Genomic DNA, 22,273 nt, shown 5'->3' with positions numbered 1-22,273 from the left:
ATTATATAAGCTACCATCATCAACTTTTTGGGCAATCTTGAAAAACCAAATGAGGAGACTTAGAGATTGATGGTGGTTTTTGGGTTGAGAAACACTTCACAAACACCTTAGACAATGAGATCTCATTAGAGGAAGGAATATCAAAAAGTTTTCTCTCTTGTTTTATCTTAGGATTCATTATAGGTTTGAGTGACTTGAAAAATGGGTAGAAATTAGGGTTTGTTCTTTGTGAACATAATCTAATTTCTTGTTACACCTTTTTTATCACTAATTTCTTGTGAACTAGAGTTTGAGTGACTTGAAAAATAGATAGAAATTAGGGTTTGTTGGTTTTCTCTACTCTTTTGTCTTTGTTGTTTTGGTTATGCTTGTGGTTTTTTATTTTACACTTAGATTTAGGTATGTTGTTCTTCTTGCTTGAAGCTCCTTTGATTTGATTACTATTTCATTTTGCTCTACATATCAAAGTTAATTTGTGCGATTTTAAGTTACGAATTCAGTAATGAAAAATATGATTCAAAATAGTCATTAGAAAGATTATTTACTATTCAAGTATTTATGCAATAATGTTGAAGCTAATACTTTATATAATTTTCACCGTTGTGGTTCAAGAAATATACGAATAATGGTGATCTCAATGGTAACAATTCAAACAGCGCTTCAAGAGGCGACTGGTGGCAAGGTAAGAACGATAATTTATTTTGGTTAGAGAGTTTTCATAATTTTAGAAAGAAAGAAAAAACTAGATTACTCTTTTTCATATTTTATTAAAGCTATATTATTTCGGATTTGCCAGGTTCCCTTTACTACTAAGTCACTGCGGCTATGGTATTAAAAAGTAGCATAAGATGAAGATCATATGAGTAAGTACCGTTCAATCCACTAGTTAGGTCCTTTTTTTGTCACAGATCATAGCAGGTATAATTAGTTAAACCGTTAAAGTAGTTTGGACTACAACTACGTCCTGCTTAGTTTTTTAGCTATAAAAAGGTTTTATATTATATTTTGTCTGAGTTTATGAACGTTTTTGGTCTTTTGGGGCTTGAAAATTATAATGTTTCTTGCTTTCTATTGATTGTGCACATGTTGGTACTTGGTAAGATATTGTTGCTTCCCTTTTTATAAAGTTTAGTAATTAAATTGAGTAGTAATCTTATATTTTTCCTCCCACTAATTAACGGTGTTATATTAGTTTGATTTTTCTTTTAGTTGCGTACTTAAATGTTTTAATATGAAATCTTATTTATTGCAATCAACAGAAAACGCAACGAAATTCCTAATTAGAGATTCAATCTTCTTTTTTTTTTTTTTATGTTTTATGGCGTTTATAGTATTTAATTTTAGAGAAAAGTCGCAATAATAGTTGGGTTTCACGTCAGTAGATAATGTTTTTTTAATATTTAATTTTTCTTCAACATAAGTTTGGAGGAAAATGTGGAGGGGGGATGCCAAATCCAAAATGGAGAAAATATAAGGGGCTAAAATCACTAAAAAAAAAAAATGGAAGCCCAAAATCAAACAATCACGATACTTATCAGGTCAAAAGTGCAATTAAACTTAATTTATGTTTACATTCATCCCTAGTTATAAGAACATTGAAAGTCCTATCCATCAATTTTTAGATAAAGTGAAGCTACATTACTTTTGGTGGATGAAGACTACTAATATTAATATTCGTCTAAATTTTCATATGTGGTGGTTGGGCTCGTTTGTTTGTTTGCTCATCTGCAATGTTGTTGTTTTTTTCACGTTCTTTGTGACTTGATCGCTTGTATACTTTTTGAGGTCCTTATTGACACACTTTGTGCTACTAAATATACCTTGTTGTTCGTAATATATCTCATTTTAACTTATTAAAAATATATAAATAATAATTTTATACTATAAATCAATCTATTAAACTTATTAACAACGTTGGATTTTTATCATACTTATAAAACTTTTTACTTGACCGTTTGTGAAAATCAAATTCAAAGAACTTTGATTAAATTCATATACACTTGTCTATTTTTTTTTTCAAAATGTTTAATTGCATTAGTTATTTCTCTATTAACATATTCCTAATTATGTTAAAAAAAATTCTACTAAACCCTCAAATACAAACTGTGATAAATGCTTGCATGTAGCATTCTTGAATATGGTTTTTGGCCTCTTTCACCTTTTATTAATTTTGGGGTACATCTTTAACCTTTTGTACACTTCGACTTTGTTTGTAACATAGTAAATTCTTTTGCATCATAAATAAGATACTGGAAATTAAAACTTGTTTAACACCTAACACAAGCGTTATATTCAAAGACGTTGCGCTATTATCCAGTTGGATTCAGTGGTTTAGGCAAAAACCATTGGATTAGCTAGCCATTTCAATAGTTTTGACAATATACGTATTATCCATAAAAGACAATAAAAACAAAACAAAAAAACAACTTAGAAGCTTCGATTGAAATATCAAGCTGCTATATATGTGTATTGGTTTGTCTTTCTTACAAGAACTAAGGAGCTACGTACGGCTGAGTCAGGCTGACATAGCAATTTAAACTCACATTATCAATAAATTTTGGTATCCCATAAAATATTTTATAAAATTTCTAAGCCTTTAATCTTTCTTCTTACGCTATTGCAGTAGTTAGAATATACTTTTTTTATCTACCAAAAAAAAAAAGAATAGACTTTTTTTATTTATTTTATTGCATTTTTTATACTAATATGAATTTTTATTTTGTTTTACAAAACTCAAATACTTTCAGGAAGTGTTTACATCTAAAAATAAACAAGTTTGTTGGATAAAAATGTAGGCGATTAGTCCATGAGAGGTCTATCATTGAATCAAGACATTATTAGATAAAAATGTACAACATTAACTCAAAGATAATACTTTATAAAACTATTTAAAAATATGTAATTCCTAAATCGTAATTAAATCTAGTAAGAACCTTATTTTCCAAATAAGGGTATGGACCAGGACCTTCATTATTATGATAGAAACATGTATTATTTATTTTTGCAAGAGCGGAATTTAATTACTCTCGTGAATTTGGGAGTATGCTGGTAAAGACTTCAGATGGCTTGCATCTACTATCAGATTTTGTTAGAATATCAATGGTGAGTAAGTCTTATGTTGGATGAAAATATGGATATTGAAAAGCAAATACCTATCGTCTCATTGTTAAAAAGAAAACATAAACCTATTATCTTAAGATTTTACGTGATGATTTAATGTTCAAATCACTTGTGTGGTTGTTTAAATTTCAAAGTGATGATCCTTTAGTCTCTCTCATGATCCAACATTGATATTAAAGTTGACGATTTAACTAAAGGTAATCGGCTACTTGTGTAGAGAGACCTCCTGACAACGGTGATTTAATGAAGAAAACTTATGAAGTATTTTACCAATGCTAAATTAAAGAAATTTTAAATACGACTTAAAAAATAAACGTCCAAATGCTTCTTAAAGTTCTTTTGAATTTTGCAAGTTGATCCCTATATTTTTCAAATTCTGTAAATTGGTCCCTAAAAATTTGCAAACTTGCTCCTATTTTTCATATGTTGAAATTAATCTCTAAGCTTTTTGAATTTGATAAAAAAAAATAGCCCAGCAGAGTTTAAAAATGTTGAATTTTATTATTTTATCCAAACAAATAAATTATCATGTCTAAATGAATTATTTGTCTAAAAAAAAGTATAAATTAATTATATAATCACTTAAAGTTGAATATGGTGATCTCAAATTCCCCTGTATAGTTTTACAATGTATGTATTATATATTTATGTTTGGGGTTTACAGTTGTTGCTCTAATGGTTGTTCACGCAACATAGTTGCCGTTTGGTTCATTCAGGTTGATGAGGGATAATAAAGGAGAACTAGAAGAAGTTTGTTTGTTTGTTTGTATGTGTCTGTCTCATGTCTTTGCATGGATTTTTCGGATCTGTCGATGTTTTGTCCTGACAAGTGCCAATGCGTCGGTCATTAAAGTCTTTTTTTTGTTAGTATTTTTCTAAATGTATTAAGAACCCAACGATGAATCAGACATGTGTACTGTTCATAAATGGTAGACATTATATATTATCTTAGAAATCAATTAGATTATGTCCTGAGGGCATACACAATCAGAGATATAGAGAAGCATTTTCGTAACACCCTATAACATATAATGTATTAATCATTTTATTATTCGTTAATCACGAAAAATACAAGTCATTAAAGTGTTACAAAAATGATGTATTTAAATTATATAATATATAAAATACTCCTACATCAATTTTAATAGATTTATTTGTCTTTTAATTATAAAAGGAAAAGGGGAAGTATATTGTTGACTTTTGATGAAATAAAAATGTGATGGTGATAAACTCGAAACAACGTTAATAAATCCTGGTCATATATATGTGGGCCTAGCCTTTACCCCTTGGAGTATAAATGAAGACAGAAACAACATAACTTTGCTCTTCATTGAAAGTTGAAACAATGGACAGTCTCCCCACAACAACACAACAAGAGAAAATTGTCCCTGATGCCTATGACTGTAAGGGTTTTCCAGCAGAAAGATCTAAAACTGGTGGTTGGACTTCAGCTTCCATGATATTAGGTCTTACAAATTAATCAATCACTATCAATACCTCTTTCTACTTGCATGCATGCCTTTTCTTTTGTTTTGTTTATTGATTTTCTGTTTTTTTTTTTTTTTTTTTTTTTATCAGGAGGAGAAGTGATGGAGAGGTTGACAACACTAGGCATAACCGTGAATTTGGTCACATATTTAACAGGTACAATGCATTTGGGTAACGCTTCCTCTGCCAACATAGTTACAAATTTTGTTGGAACTTCATTTATGCTTTGTTTGTTCGGTGGCTTTCTAGGCGACACTTACATTGGAAGGTTCGTATACTAGTTTAATTATTGTGTGCATGTTTGTCAGAATCAATCAAATTTCTTTTTAGTTTCATTTCATTCATTCAAGTGATATTTCTTTATTTTTGTTCCTTCCATCACAGATACCTCAATATCGCTGTCTTTGCAGCCGTTCAAGCAACAGTAAGGAATCAAAACATGTTATTTGTTGCTACTAGTTTTGCTTTTACACCCAATTTAATAATCAACATTTCATTTTCATCTAAATATGCTTTATCCACCAGGATCGCCGCAACTTGCTATAAATTTATTATTATCTTTATATTTGTTCGATATTGTTAAGGTTTATCGTCTGCCCCTTTGATATTGTCTTTTATATCTATAATCTATAACACTATCTAAAGAGAATATGAGATTTTTGGCTGGATTTACTTATAAAACAAATTTTCCTATAAAAAAATCATCATAATTTACACTAGTACTACAGTAAAAAAAAAAGGCGGAGAAATTGAACGCTAGTTTATAATAATAATGATAATTTAGGAGTTTAATTTTGATAGTTTTATTCATAATTTAATAGGGTGTTGCTCTCTTGATGATATCAACTATAATTCCAAGCCTAAGTCCTCCAACATGCAAGGAACATACAACTTGTGTAAAAGCAAACAATACACAGTTAACAGTTCTGTTTTTAGCGCTTTATGTCACTGCACTTGGCACAGGGGGTTTAAAATCCAGTGTCCCTGGCTTTGGTTCAGATCAATTTGATGCTACTGATAAAGAAGAGAAGAAACATATGGTTAAATTTCTCAATTGGTATTACTTCATCGTAAACCTAGGATCTCTTATGGCGGTGACGGTCCTTGTTTACATACAAGATCATCAGGGTAGAGATTGGGGTTATGGTATATGTGCTTGTTCTATTGTGCTAGCACTTGTTGTGTTTTTGTTTGGAACCTGTAAGTATCGGTACAAGAAACCGGTAGGTAGTCCCTTGACTCAGATTGCGGTAGTGTTTGTGGCCGCTTGGAGGAAGAGGCACTTGCAATTGCCTTCTGATTCCGCATTGCTCTTTAACGACGATGCCATCTTACATGAACCACCAAGGATCAAGAAGCAGAGGTTACCGCACAGCAAACAGTTTCGGTAACACTTTTTACCCTTGTATCTTATCGTGTAAATATATTTTATAAAGTGTCAGAATACTATATTATTGAGATGTAGTTAGTTGGATGCATGTGTAAAGTTATGTATACTGATAGTGTAAATATATTTTCCGACAGCTTCTTGGACAAAGCGGCAATCAAGGACTATGAAAGTGCTGGTGGAATCGTGAAGATAAGTAAGTGGTGTCTCTCTACCTTAACCGATATAGAAGAAGTGAAATTGGTGCTAAGAATGCTCCCTATATGGGCATCAACCATCGTGTTTTGGACTGTTCAAGTTCAAATGATGACACTCTCGGTATCACAGGCAACCACTATGGATCGCCACATTGGAAAATCATTTCAAATCCCAGCAGCATCAATGACATCCTTTTTAATTGGAACTATTCTCTTGAATGTCCCTTTTTATGACCGTGTCATTTGTCCAATTGCAAGGAAAGTACTTAAAAACCCACAAGGGCTTACCCCTTTACAGCATACTGGAGTTGGTTTAGTTCTTTCAATCTTATCTATGGTTGCAGCAGCTCTTGTCGAAGAAAAGCGATTAATATTTGCACAATCACATGGTTTGGTGAATGATCCAACGGCAAAGATTCCATTAAGTGTTTTCTGGTTGATACCGCAATTTTTCATTGTGGGATCGGGAGAGTCTTTCATGTATATGGGACAACTAGACTTTTTTCTCAGAGAATGTCCAGATGGGATGAAAACTATGAGCATGGGACTATTCTTGAGTTCAAGATCCTTAGGATTTTTCTTCAGCTCTTTATTAGTGTCTACAGTGAATAAAATAACAGGTCCAAGTAAACCATGGATTGCAGATAATCTTAACCAAGGGAGGCTTAATTATTATTACTGGCTTTTGGCTATGTTGAGTGCTATAAATTTGATGATATACTTGGCTTGTGCAAAGTGGTATGTGTACAAGGATAAGAAGGTTGCTGAGGAAGGCATGGAAGAGTAAACTGATGTATGAACAGAATGTTTACTGAAATAACAAAAAAAAATATTATGTTTGGTGTTAAATTATTTCAGAGAAGACTTTATTTTTTATTTGTTAATATTTGGTTTAGTTATACTAATATTCCAATTATTATTGTTCTTGGACAAAGGTTGTATTGTTCTGACATAGAATTGGAAGGGAAAAAAAAAACATAAGTACTACTTTCCATCTATAAGAACTTTCTCCTATCACCCTTTTCTCTCATTTTATTTATTGTAATAATATGCTGTTTGTATTGGCAACAGAAACAATACATAGCATTTGGTTACCATAATCAAGTTTTGTAATATATCAGATTATTTTGGAAAGAATATATGATTTTTAGTTAAAGCAATTGTGAGGAGCCAATCATTCTATCCTTATTGAGATGGCTCAAGACAAGAATATAAGAGTATAAGACTATCTCATTTGTTGATAAGTTCAATTGGACTATTTCATTGTCCTGTATATTAATACCCTCTTTCCTTGGTTTTGTCAAGTTTTCTGATGTTCATATTTTGGCATTTTTAATTTTCTGTATTGTATTGTTAGTGTTGTGTGGATGGGATTGCACAGATTTCTGCACTTTGTACTATGCATTTTCCTTTGCTTCCCTAATATTAACACTTGTGCTGATTAGTTTGGTTTAATAGATTTCATTTGGCCTATGAAAAGGATGTGGATAACAGACTAATTAATTATAAGCCTCCTGAACCTTACTGAGATAATGACATGTTAAGCAATTTATTGTTAAACTCGTTTCTAACTATTGAAATGTATTTAAAAAAGTTAGATATCTGCTTTAGTATAGCATGAATAAGTGATTTTCTTTTGGGACCACTGCATTGGCAAAAATTACAGTCTTAGCCTAAAGCCAACAAACATAAAAATATTGAATGGTGTGCACCAGCCAATGCAATAGTGCAACACTGACACTCAAGAAACCCAATAGCAAGCTAAAAATTACAACTGGCCTAAAGCCAACAAACAAAAAAATATTGAACTGAATTGGTGGGGTGCGCCAGCCAATGCAATAGTGCAACACATAAGCAACACTCGAGAAACCCAATAGCAAGCTATTGTGATAGTTTCTCCCCCTTAAAAAAGTAATTTAATATCGTGTGACCCAATGGGCCACATATCAGATATTAAACTGATAAGAACAGATACTACACTTGATCTTAGCCAAAAGGCCGAGAAAGGTATGAATTTAAAGTAAGTCTCGCTTCTGTTTTTATATCCCACATCCACTCACTTTCTCTCATAACTCCTCGATGTGGGACTCAGCATCAGCTTGCTTGGTAGTCTCTTCCTAACTCTTTCTTCTTCCTTTATTTTTCGGTTCTTTTCTTCCAATTTGTTGCACTCCTATGCTTGAGTAGTATCCATCATTTAGAGTGCATCAATATTCACAAGCTCGTAATCTTTTTCACATCTGTATCTTCTGCTCATTTTCACTTGTTGAACTCTTAACATGACGGATAGTTGAGCCGTCTAGAAACATCCCTCATGGATTGTAAGTTCGCTTAGTAACTTGCGAGTTTTGATTCTTATACACCGCAAATTTCTTCTTTATTCCTGTAACATTATCATCAATCAAAGAAAATAAATACACACATAGGCCGTCATGAAACCAATAACAACTTATGAATTGCCAAATATTAAATTCATGATATTCATGATTATTATATCATTCATCTTTGGGTTCATTCATTCCTTTTGAGTCCCACTGTTGTGTCTCTTAGAATTATATGCCGACATACTCTTAAGAATTCAATCTCTGATGTAGTAGTTAGTTGCACTACAATCAACTCTTATTTTGAGTCCCACTGCTTTGGCATTGGGATTGGGAAAAACTGTTCATGGTTGTCTATTGAAAAGCAATGCTGCAAAAGATATTTCATTGGCAACTGCTCTTTTGGACATGTATGCCAAGAATGGTGAACTAGGAAGTGCACAATATTTTTAAGAGTTTGGAAAAGAAAGATGTGGTGATGTGGACTAGCATGATTAATGGTTTAGCCATACATGATCATGGAAATGAAGCATTCAGTATGTTTCAAATAATGCAAGTGGATAGTGTTCTCTACTCCCTGATCATATTACTTATATTTGAGTTTTTTATGCATGTAGTCATGTTGGATTGGTTGAAGAGGCTCAAAGACAATTTAACCTGATAACAAAGAGGTATGGTATAGTGCCAGAAAGAGAGCGTTATGATTCACGGTTGATCTTTTGATTCGGGCAGGTAATTTCCAAGAGACGGAAAAACTAATGAAGACAATGTCAATAAAACCAAATATTGCCATATTCGGTGCTCTTTTAAATGGTTTCCAGATTCATGAAAACGTCTATGTTGCTAGTCAAGTGAAAGTACGACTAACCAAGCTGAAACCTTTTCAAAATGAAGCATAAAAGGATTGCAAAGACAATTGGTCATGGTTCAGTTGAAATGAAGCTGCTAACTTTATGATCGTCTCAAGATTCATTTGTTGTCTCAAATTTTAAAGTATTGACTGCCGGAGAAGTTTCAACAAGGAAAATCGGAACCATTGTCTAGTGTAGCATTTGTTCATCTAATTTCAGCTGCCTTGGTTAGTTTATTCGCATCAATATCCTGGTCATGTTAACTTTGGCACTGATGATATTCTTGAATGAATTGTCATTGACGACTTGTATAACAATTATGCAGTCCTTGTTTACAAGCCTCAAGAGCATATACCCTTATACCATACACAGACTGACATACAGATGGATTTTCTGTTACATGCCTTTTAGAATTGTACCATCATGTGTTAATATGTTGTTGTAAGAGAATCTAATTGCAAATGGACATAACTTACATCACAAATCCAAATGTGAATATCTCTATGCTGAAAAATGCCTATAATTTACTTTATCTATGTGATTTAATGTTATTTGTATAGATTCCTTCTAGCCACCAGGTAACATCAGTGAAAATATATGATGAAGTTTGATCCGGTGACATCGTGAATTTGATTCTTGTAACAACATGTTGGCCAAATTTTGACTTCATTTATAACTTTTGAACCTTTTGATACGATCCTTTCTCTCTGTAAACATTATATGGTTAGTCTCTTAAAATTCATTCAGAGTCTGCTGAATTCAGCAACTGCCCTCTGATTCTGCATTGCTCTTTAACGACGTCTAAGATAAACCACTAAGGATCAAAAAGCAGAAGTTACTGCACAGCAAGCAGTTTCGGTAACATTTTTTACCCACATATCTTATTGTATAGATATTTATATTTGTAATTAGATATATTTGTCAAGCATGTACGCTGACATTGTAAAGATTTTTTTAGCAACCTTAGACAATGCCGCGATCAAGGACCCAGAATGTACTGGTGGAATCATGAAGATAAATAAGTGAAATCTACTTAACAGATGTGAAAGAAATAATTGGTGCTGAGAATGCTCCCTATAGTTTTCTGTAATTTTCTGTAATGTATTGGCAGCTGTTGTGTGGATGAAGTTGCACAACTTTTTGAACTATGCATTTTTCCTTTGCTTCATCAATAATGGCACTTCTTCAACTGATTGGTTTGGTTTAATAAATTTCATTTTGCCTATGAAAAAGATATGGATAACAGTCTAATCAATTTTAACCTTACTGAATCTTATTGAGATAATGAGTTAATGACATAGCAATTTATTAGTGTAAACTCATTTCAAATTACAAGTGTTTTACCCATCAAAGTTGGAAAGAAAGTTCGAGTAGTTCAAAGTAGAGTTTGGCTATGCTGGCTGACATAGCAATTTATTGTTGTATTTTATGCGTCGGTAATATTGATTTGTACGATAGCAACCGCAACTTCAAACAACAACGAACTAGATTTGGAAGATGAACCGGAAAGTAAACCTGCAAGATTGAACACGTTAGTATTAACCTGAGGCGTCACGAGGACTGTCCTTGGAATTTATCCTCCTCAATATGCGCAAACTCCCCAGGATTCAACAGGTACTTATCCTAGTTATGGAGGTAACAGAGCAACAAGAATCACAAATTTCTATCATGATGTTTTCCTCAGGAAGTAAAATGGAGAAGAAAACAAAGTTTCTTATTTCTGTTTTGGGAGTACGTGTATTTTCATGTTATGTATCTTGTGTTACCGATTGCAAGAATATACAGTCATGAACGTATTTTCCAAAGAGAAAAATAAGGATGACATGTTACTTGATGAATTAGGGACAGTTTCTACTTTTAAGCATGAAAGGCATGTGCATAACAATACTTTTGACCAAGTTAATCACTTAAACACAACAATACTTTTGAAATAAAAATTATGTCAAAAATTACAACAAGTTTAACCTGTGTTCACCAACAATTAAAGAGACTAATCTACCGACCATATAGGAAAATAACAATCCAGGAATTATAAAAGAATGGTATTTAAATCAGTAAAAAAAGGTTGGTCTTTAAATAAAGCTAAAAATATAATATTGTTGACAATTCTATGTTGTATGTACCAAGTAAGAAAAAGTGTAGTTACAAAAAAAAAAAATCTCCCAAAAATACTCTGGTCTTAAAATATACATTGATCTCCCCTAAATCCTCATCATATAGACAAGAGAAATGATATTTGAACATCTATTTTGAGACAACTTTCTCTCTCATACTCACATTATTTTTTACTTTATCTTTCTATTGCTTTGATTTTCATGCAAATACCCACTTTTTCTTTATAAATTATGGTTGTCACATAAGTTGTCAACTAAATGGTAGTTCAAATAACACTCCTATATAGACAAACACCTCCCTTCTTCTTTAATATAACTTGTTTCTTGGTTAAAATACAATTACTGCACTAAAAAATTGCAACAGTCGTTGCAACAAAATACTCACAATATTTTTTTTTTTAAAATCGGTATTCTATTCAAGAATCGACTAATCTGAGGGGATCAATCTCACTGTCCACTTGCGGGGCTGAGCTAAAGCCAGAGCATAGCTCCGTATGGACTTAGTCCACCGAAATTACCACCAAAGATAATCGAACCTAAGACCTGGAGAAGAGCAAACTCCAAAATCTCAAGCCAACCCCAAATGAGTTAAAATACTCACAATATTGTTCAACTATAGACTCGATTCCCCCATCTAGTGACCGCTTTCCAAGAATGCTTGTTTACATTTGACAAAATATACATAATTTGGCAATATAATAATACTCAATTTGGCAACAAATATACTTCTCAAAATTCACATGACACGGCCCCGTCCAAGTAATTTTTTATGATAAGTCGTTAATAATTCAAGTAAGGAATTACTAGCTTATACACACACATTAAAGGTGTTACTACTTTAAAGTTGGGACATATACATATTAATTTTCACGTCTGAGCTGGTATAATGGGCTGCTTGCCTATATGGGTCCTCCCTTATTGGCACATGCTCATGACTCCCTGAATCCGAAATTCACTCCTACATTATGGAATCCTTGGAATAACCTGACCCTCTCAAGGTATTGATCATGATTTTTCATATTTTATTTTCATAATCCACTATTTATGTTTCTAATTATTGCCAATCATTTCATCACCAACATACATACTTATTTTAACTAGTGTTTTACAAGGACACATTTATTAAAATTAGGGTCTTGTTAACCATTGCCTTCAGGATAATGGTTAAGGAAGTCAAAAGTAATATGTTTGCATTGGTTTCAACAATATTTGACTTTTAAAAAATTAAATTTATCACTCTTCACCATTTTCCAATGTTATATTTCTATTTTTATCCCCTTATTCAATGTCTCAAGAACAATGGTTAGCATTGTCCTTAAAATTAATGTTTAGTCAAAAGAAATAATTTAAATTAATGTAAACAACAATAATGTAAATTAATATAAGCATGAATCAGTTCGTATATCCATCAAGTAGCTTTAGGATGATTGCTTAATTTTCTCCTTTGTTTGTTGGGTATGATGTCCCATTCATTCATAGGGGGCATATGATCAACTGCAATTTAACGAGAGAAAAAAAAATCAATTATTCTTAAAATAAATGTTGTTGTTAGACCTTGGAAAATCAATTAGTAGTATTTTTAACTCATGTTAATTAGTTGGCAAGGAAGAGATAACATGTGAAAGAAATACATGAGGCACCCTTGGATGAAGAGAAAGAAAAAATTAATAAAAATGATTGAATAACAACATATTTAGTTCAAATTTTGAATCAAATTAACTTTTGCTTAGTTCAACTCTTATGCAGCATAGTAGTACTGGTACATCAACCCGCTCCTGCAAAGAATCCAATACTCTTATTTTTGACGCTTCATATGCAATACCACATAGACAGAGAGAATCCAATTTTCATTTGTAAAGTTGGTTAGGAAGATGATGGGTCCTCTTCAACAATTTCCACATACTCCTCCTAAGTTACAAAATCTGCTTTTTAAGAAGACAAAATGATTAGTTAGCAAGGAGAATATAGATTCACAATTTCTTTTAACAAAAGTCATGCTAGATTTGGTGCACTTTTCTGCTAACACATAAAATAAGTTAATTCTCCCACATTTCCACTTGCAACTGTCACAACAGACTGTGTTGAAAGCTTTTTTATTGTTTTCAACGCAGAAACACCAGAGGGAATACTACCATACCACACAAATATAATGGTCAAATCTGCAAATCCAATTAAGGATATTGCCCCACTTAATGTAAATGCTACACCAACTCGTTGTCTTTTTTGTTTTTTCTCTCATTTATTAAATTCTTTCAATTCCCCCTAAATGAACTTTGAACAATAGTTTAGTTAAATACATTTTTTATCCTTATTAAATAAATAATGTTAATTGTGGTCTCTCTAAAATATGAGAAAAAAAATATCGAACGTAAATTAGTTTTACAATAATGTCATATAGATATTTAAATTTAACAAACGATTATAATCTATGCCTACATGGCAAGATGATGGATTTTTATTGGACGACGGTGTAAAGATATTCTCCACCATTCTACACCGTTAATGTCTAACCTTTAAACTCATTAAATATTTATTTGATTTTTATTGATCAATTTTTTTAAAGTAATCCCTAATTTGAATGTCAACGAGGCAGAAGTAAGGAGCACTCTCCCGCTATCCATCTCCACCAATGAAAATGATCTCCGTCTCCATCCTCGTTCTCCACCCCTCTGAGTCGATGTGGTCTCCAAGAAGACCAATCAATATGAAAACATAATTACTTTGTTATTGTATTCAATCAAATCGGGAGTAGTAAAAATATTTAAAATTCAAACATGAAACAAATGAAGAATTAAGACAACATTAAACATTACATAGAAAAGAAATATATATATATATATATATATATATATAGTTAAATATGTTTTTGGTCCTTATAAATATACCAACTTTTCGTTTTAGTTCCTCTAAAATTTTCCTTCAACTTTTAGTCCTCCAAAAATTTTACATCTTCACTTTTGGTCCCTCTTTTAAAGTAAACTCATATGTAGAATTCACATTTTTGAATAAAAATTTGCAGGAAAATTCATAATATTATAAGAATCTCTCCTAAAAAAATTTAGAATTTTTTAACAAAATATGAATTTTTATATTTTTGATGGTTAAAAATTCATATTAAATTTATGTTTTGTTAAAAAATTCTAATTTTTTTTGGGAAATACTTTTACAATATTCTATACATTTCTGCACAATTTCATTAAAAAATACTAAAATTAATTTAAAAATAGAGACTAAAAGTAGTGATTGAAAATTTTATAGGGACTAAAAGTTGAAGGAAAATTTTAGAGGGACTAAAACGAAAAGTTGGTATATTTATAGGGACTAGAAACATATTTAACCCATATATATATATATATATATATATATATATATATATATATATATATGAGGGAGAATATTTTGACTCCAAGAGTAAGGGTAATAACTTACTCCAAATCTTGATCTTTAATTGCAATTTTGATTAATGGCTTAGATTAATTGATATGGTAGGCTTTAATTCCATTTTCTATTGTACTCAACAATTATCACCATAAAATAAGAAAACAATAATTCTCATTTATTGATTGATTTTTTTTTTTGTTCTTCTCCCATTGCTTTTTTTTTTCACGTTAAAAGAATTTTTAGGGTTAATGGTAAAATAAGCATCAAAGTTGTAATTTGACCACAATTTTTTTTCTTCACCCTTTATTTTTTTTACGCTAAAAAAATGCATATATTTTTTTTTAAAGAAATGGGAGAAGAGCAAAAAAAAAAATCAATCAATTAAATGACAATTATTGTTTTCTTATTTTGTGGTAATAAGTGTTGACTACAATAGAAATATATATATATATATATACACACATACACACACATATGATTGTTTATTTCAATAAACTAGTTGGGGTGTGGTCCCCGTGAGGAGTTCATCTTTGCTCCATTTAAGAAGGCTCCATTTTTCCCTTTTCAACTCATAGATGACTGACATGTGGAAAAATTAAAATTAAGGGTTGAGATTAAAACGTTAAAAAAAACCAACATGCTCTCTCATGTATCTGAAACAACCCACCGGATTTTCGTATATTCCAATTCGCACAATTACAAAAACTCCGGCGAGATCTGAAGTTAACTCCAGCTTTTTATGGAACGCTAAGCTCGATTTTAGAAACAGAAGCGGATTCAGAAGCGGAGTGTGACAGAAGCGGCGGCGGCACCGGTGGAGTTGTTTCCAATTTTCTTTTTTATCTTGTTGATTTTTGACGAGTTTTGTTGTATTTTTGTGTTTAATTGTATTTTTTGTTTATTAATTGGGATTGAATTGGTTTGAATTTTGGATTGTAGGTTAAAACGGGTCCTGGGTATGTTAGAGGATGTGAAATTGAGCAATATTAGGTTGTTGCTTGGGTTTGTCATCATCCTCATTGCTTTTTTGCTCAGTTTTACAAGTTGTTTCTGGAAAATAGCAATTTTCTTTTTGCTTTCATCTCCTTAAATCCTTTCCATACCTTTTATTTAGTTATGTGTGTATGTGTGTGTTTAATTAAAGTGAAATCTTTTGTGTTGTGTCTGAGCAAGGAGGCGGCGGCACCGGCAAGGGGATTCAGATGGACAGGGATGATGATGAGAAGAAGGAGGTCGGTGGGTTGTTTTAGATACAGGAGAGAGCATGCTGTTTTTTTTTAACGTTTTAATCTCAACCTTTCGTTTTAAATTTGCCACATGTCAGTCATCTATGAGATGAAAAGGGAAAAATGAAGTCTTCTTAAATGGAGCATGCTGTTTTTTTTTAACGTTTTAATCTCAACCTTTCGTTTTAAATTTGCCACATGTCAGTCATCTATGAGATGAAAAGGGAAAAATGAAGTCTTCTTAAATGGAGCAAAGATGGACTCCCCCGTGAGGTGGAGATATGATCCGACCCTATCTCCAAACTGTCTAGGAGGAGACTTTCTTCATCTCACAGAGATATATTATCCCACCATTGCGTCCTCAAATAGGACAATCCCTACGGATATCCCTACTTACGGATATAAATTGATATTCTGCTCTTTATAGTCCTCTTCATAAAGAGAAATGTTATTTGTATAATTAATTTAGTATTTTAAAACCTTAATTTCATAAACACAATACAATTTTAAAGTGTATTAATTTATTTATTTTGACAAAAAAAGTGTATTAATTGTTAGATTTAGTTAAATATCTATGTTTTATGTGTAAGGTTTAATTTCACAATATAAATAGTGTTTGGGTGAGAGCTTTATTAAGACTGGTGACCTCCTAAGAATTCTAATGCACTCATCCACCATTTTTAGTTCCCCAAAAATTCATATAAAAAAAATCCATAACTGATAGTATAACTGTAGTTTTGGATGAAGAATTAGTATTAACTACTTTTTTTGGGTACTATGGTCTGTGTGTTTTTTGTCATATGTACTTTGTTAAAAAAATAAATAAAATAGGGGAGTAATCTTTTTCAGCCCTTTTATCACGTTTTCTTACCTCCATTAATATTTTGTTTTGATGGAAAGTAACATAGAAATTATATAAATGTGTGTGAGAGAGACCTAATTATGTGCTCTGATTTTTCTTTTTACAAGAGTTGTGTACATGATAATACTTATCTCTCGTAATAATCGACTTGTTTGTTAGGGAAATAATCGACTTGTTTGATCGATCACTTTATATAGATCGAAAGAAATGATATGAATAATAGTAGTGATATTTGAACAACCATTACATACAACTTTTGATGACAACTTTTTTCTCTCTCTTTTCATTGATTAAAAACAACAGAGAGAGAAAAAAGAAGAGAGAGGATAAGAGGATAATGTGAGTATGAGAGAGAAAGTTGTAAAAAAATTGTCACAAAGTGGTTGTGCAAATATAATTTCTCTATGAATAAATGGGGTCTCATGATTAATTAATGTGTGATCCCTTTATATAGATTGAACTTTTAACGACTCGGTTAAATTTAATCAGAGACAATTAAATGGAGTCGTTCAAGAATTAACTCAGACTTGTTAGAAGTTAGTTCTCAATTATTTATTGATATATTATCGTGTATTCAATGTGACATTATTATCTAATGAAATGCTTTGATTCTTTCCCTGCAAAAGATATATATTGAAAAAAATGTATGAATAAAAAAGAAAGAATGTTAAGTTATTATATTACTCTTATACTCCCTCCGTCCTAAATTTATTGACGTTTTGAGCATTTCACACATATTAAGAAATGTAATTAATATTGTGTAGGAAATAGATATTATGAGTTGTTTTACAAAATTATCATTAATAAATGATATGGAAAAGATAAATGAAAGAGTTGAAAGAAAAAATAGTAATAAATAGTTAAAGATATAATTGGAAAAATAACGTTAATGTTTCATTAGTATTGTAAAGTGACATACAATTTGGGATAAAAAAATTTTCTCTAAAGTGACATACAATTTGGGACGGAGGGAGTATTAAGTATTGTTCACTTGAATTCGCCTCTATTTGTAGGACAGTACATAATATATATGATGGTTACAATTTAAACCCCTGACACCTCCATTTATTCATCTAAAAAAGAGAATTTATATCCTATAAACTACTTGATAAAAAAAAATCTTGGTATATCATCCATTAATATAAGTACAAATCGCTCATTGTGAAATATATTGAATTGAAAGTGATATTTATAGTATTAATTAGATTGTACCATTGGAAGAAAAAAAATTAAAAGAGTTATCTATAGAATTTTAAGGTTATGTTAACAAGTGCCCGATTATCGTATATTGTTTAATGAAAGAGATATTAGTAGGTGCTTTATAGGGTATCTCCATGAATTAGATTTTTTGAGTCTACTATGAGAATAATCCTCAAATCGACAATGTGACATCTGATTTTTTAACTCTAGTTAAAATCTAACGTGCATACGTTTGTCTTTATATAGCACCAGAAAAATCTCAGTATGGTCAAAATATTATATAAAGTTTGTGCTTATTTAATATTTGTGCATACATTCATCGAGACAAAATCAACATCATTTTATATAACACTAAAAAAATATGGTCAAAATATTTTACGTGAATAGAGCATAAAATAACTTATTTTCGGATGGATGGAGCAATTGAATGAGCAAATTGTCATCACCATTCAAGGTCATAGTTTTTTTTTTTTTTTTCTTTTTTTCTATTCACAAGTTTCAAATGGATAAGTAACACCTACAATTTCAGGTGGCAAGAATTTAAATTTAAAAAATGGAGTAAAAGCATATTTTGGAGGTTGTCGTTGGTTGCATTGCACATCGATTTTGAAAGCACGCCTACAAGTACGCATTTCCCGGGACTAAGGTCGAATGGATTCCGCAGGCGTGAGAACAAAGGCTGGCAACATTTCCACCTGCTCTCCCCCACCTCACTTCCTATTCCCTTTTTCCAACCACCACCAGACTTAGGTTTTCGAATAATAAAAGTAGTACACTTAGTACCAGTAGTACTCTTTTTAGAACATGACATGAACATCTTTCAAATTCATATGTAAATTTCACTTTGCATTTGCAAACTTAAGTTATCTTACGTTATAAGTCTTTTTTTTTGTGATCGGAGTTTGAACCTCCAACCTTGCATAACTTATGTTTTAAGTCATTTTAACAAAACAGATTGTGTTTTGTTCTATTTTATTTTATTGACAAAGTAGTGTGTATTATAATATCAATGAAATATTAATATTTTTTTCATTAATCTTAATACATTGTATTATATTTCTTTTTTAATTTTTAGTCGCTCCCCACTAAAGCATTTTTACACCATCGCGATATGGCTTTGTATCCTTTGTGCCATAGATGTAATGATCATGTTGAAAATGTTTTGCACTGTCTTAGGGATTGTCATCTCTCTGCTTGTATTTGGAGATCTTTGGGGTACAATAGCACTGCTTCTTCCAGGAGTTACACACTCACTCGTGGCTCAAAAAAGGTCTTCGTCTCTTGGACCCTCTTATTTTTGTGGCGCATATGGTATAAATGGAAAGCACAGAATGCAATGTATTTTGATAATGAGCAGGCTAGTTATCATCAACTACGACACAATATTGGGAGCTACCTTAGTTCTCTCTTGACGTCCTTGGGTAGAAGTGTTCTCTCTCGCCCGCAGCATTGATGGACCTCTTGGCCTCCTTCCCGCATGGAAGCTATGATTTTCAATATTGATGGGAGCAGTTTTGGTAGTCTCGGACGATACTTGGCTTTGTGGATTCTTAGGATTTATTGGCATTTCGAACAACTCTCATGCGGAACTACTTGCAATCATGCATGGTTTGAAGTTGTCATGGAATAAAGGGCACCAGAATGTGATTGTTACTCTAATTCCCTGCATGCTATAAACTTAATTCAAGCCCCTCTCAATGTTTGACATGTTTATGCAACTATCATTAGAAACATCAACGATCTCCTTAATCTTCCTTGGAATGTGCATCTTACCCACACCTTTTGAGAGACAAATGAGTGTGCGGATTTTTTAACTAAGCATGGTGTTAATCACGATTTTTCTCGGTTCAACTTGGAGAATCCCCTCCCAGGTTTGGGAGATTTACTTCTTGTTTATGCGTCTAGAGTCCAATTCTTAAGGGTACAATATAGTTTTTTTTTTCTTTGTTTTTCTCTATGTACCAAAAAAAGTTATTGTATATGTCTGAATTTCATTATCATTTGAAAAACAGACTACCTATAAATATAAGTCATTTGTGAATATACTCCGTCCGTCCAGTGGCGGAGCCAGAAAAAAATGTCAGGGTGGACCACTAAAATTAACTATTGAAAAATTGTTTAAAGTCCCGCAAATTAGACATATAATTGAATTATTTAAATTTTTCGGGTGGGCCACTACACCAATTTGCGGGAATTTGGATCAACCAAAACTTAAAATCGACATAAAATTGTATAAAATCTCGCAAAATAGACCTATAATTGAATTATTTAAATTTTCGGGTGGGCCACTACACCACTTTGCAGGAATTTGGATCAACTAAAACATAAAACCAACACAAAATTGCATAAAATCTCGCAAAATAGACCTATAATCGTTGATTTTTTAATTTTTCCGGGTGGGCCGTGGCCCACCCCAGCCCATGAAGGGCTCCGCCACTGCCTCCGTCCCTTAATGTAGGCATCCATTGTCTTTTTCACATTTCTTAAAAAAATTGTCGTGTAATTAATGTGTCGGTTTTGTGTGTTAATATTACGCAATTGACCTTTGTTTGTATGTGTATTAAATTTGACTTTTCATAATATTTCAAGACAAAATGGTAGTATTAATTAGGGGTATGTTTAGGAAAAAATAATAAATACATCTAGTAATTTGAAAAAGAGTTTACATTTAAGAATAAAAATAAAATCAAATGGATGTTTAGATATATGAAGGAAGGGAGTAGATAAATATCTTTAACCAATTTGCTACATCAAGGTGATACTTATTTAATATTTTTACCCTCTCAATTTTTTTAATGTTTTTGGCTAAAAACTCACGTACGTAAATTATAATGTCTTAACTTCCAACCCGAATAATGTTGTTTGGACTAACAACATCAATATTTTTAGTCGAACTATGTCTTACAAAAAATCAAATGTTAATTTTTCGAAAAATGCTAATGAGAGTTTTTTTTTTTTTTGTGTGGTGGTCGGAGTTTGAACTTCGAACCTTACATATATATTTTATATATTGTTCCAACCAACTGAGCTAAGCTCACGAGGACCTAATAAGAGTACCCTAAAGACACTCTATAAGAGTTTAAAATAGGCCTTGATGCATTAATTTAATTTCCCTAATAGGCGTAAATCACCGTGCGTTAATTCAACAATATGTAACTTTTGACTATTTTAACGACTTTTTCGCATTTAGGCGCAAATCCTCAAGTCTTGGACCATTTAGTGGGTTTAATATGATGGCATGACATTATTAAGCTTTGATTATCTCAAGATAATTGTCTGCTTCTAATGGAACTCAAGGAGGCGTTCCATAACATGATTATTAAATTCGGCTAAAAAACAAAAATTATAGTCCTACTAGTGGAAGAAAATCTGTCGTGTTTATAGTTTAAATTTCAGTGCTTTTTTAGATGCTTTCTCCCTCCCAACTCTGTGCCAGGTTTCCATTCTCTTTCAATTCTTCTATTCCCCACACCACACTGTTCATATTACAAACTCCCATGATGTTACATATTTTTTTTTCTTTTTAAAATTCTATCTACCTATAGCTGTAACGTTTTGCCCTTATGTCTAGTAATTAAAAAATACGTATATTTTCAAAATAAAGAAAGAAAAAAGTGAATTGCATGGACGAAACAACCCCTGCATTCATATTGTTGACAATTCAATCTCATTAAACTGGAGTGCTTGCATACGTAAACGTAATGAACTTGAAATAAATCAACCAGCAAATGAAAAATTCTTTACTCTTTCCCTCAAGTTTACTCTTAAATCGTTGAACCAGCTGGGTAAGTGAGAAATCCTTAATTGGTTAACTGTTGCATATTGAAACATCAAGCTGACGACCCAATGCTGGCACACTGCAGCTCAGTAATGGTCGACAAAAAAAAAAATTGTCTTAATTAAAAATGTGAGTCAAACACATAAAAATCATAATTCCATAATATCATTATATCAATTGTTGACATTTTCCAGTATAAAAACCGAAAAAATACTCTCATCTTACTGCAAAATGAATGAATGAACCTGTCAACATTTATTTTTTTGAGTTTCTTAAACTGACAGCCATAAAAGCCACGAAGCTTACATTTTCAAAGTCTTTGACTCCAATAGGTAACTCAATATGCTC

The 22,273-nt window shown here is 31.8% G+C and overlaps 1 protein-coding gene and 1 non-coding gene across 2 annotated transcripts; one reads left to right on the top strand and one right to left on the bottom strand.

Annotated features, from left to right (window-relative positions):
* Positions 1–4,376: 4,376 nt before the first annotated feature.
* Positions 4,377–7,442, top strand: LOC11435751 (protein NRT1/ PTR FAMILY 6.3). Its single transcript, XM_003611236.4, has 5 exons — positions 4,377–4,586; positions 4,699–4,876; positions 4,993–5,032; positions 5,430–5,995; positions 6,133–7,442. Exons 1-5 carry the CDS (start codon positions 4,466–4,468, stop codon positions 6,977–6,979), a joined length of 1,752 nt encoding a protein of 583 aa, XP_003611284.1. The 5' UTR covers positions 4,377–4,465; the 3' UTR covers positions 6,980–7,442.
* A 566-nt stretch (positions 7,443–8,008) lies between these two features.
* On the bottom strand, positions 8,009–8,203 carry LOC112422321 (U2 spliceosomal RNA). Its single transcript, XR_003012687.1, has one exon. It is a non-coding gene; the product is annotated as a U2 spliceosomal RNA (small nuclear RNA).
* Between the last annotated feature and the right edge of the window lie 14,070 nt (positions 8,204–22,273).

This window comes from Medicago truncatula, chromosome 5, assembly GCF_003473485.1.
Source record: "Medicago truncatula cultivar Jemalong A17 chromosome 5, MtrunA17r5.0-ANR, whole genome shotgun sequence".
Classification (NCBI taxonomy): Eukaryota; Viridiplantae; Streptophyta; class Magnoliopsida; order Fabales; family Fabaceae; genus Medicago; species Medicago truncatula.
Note: the sequence above shows the minus strand (reverse complement) of the source record. Positions and strands in the feature narration are given on the sequence as shown.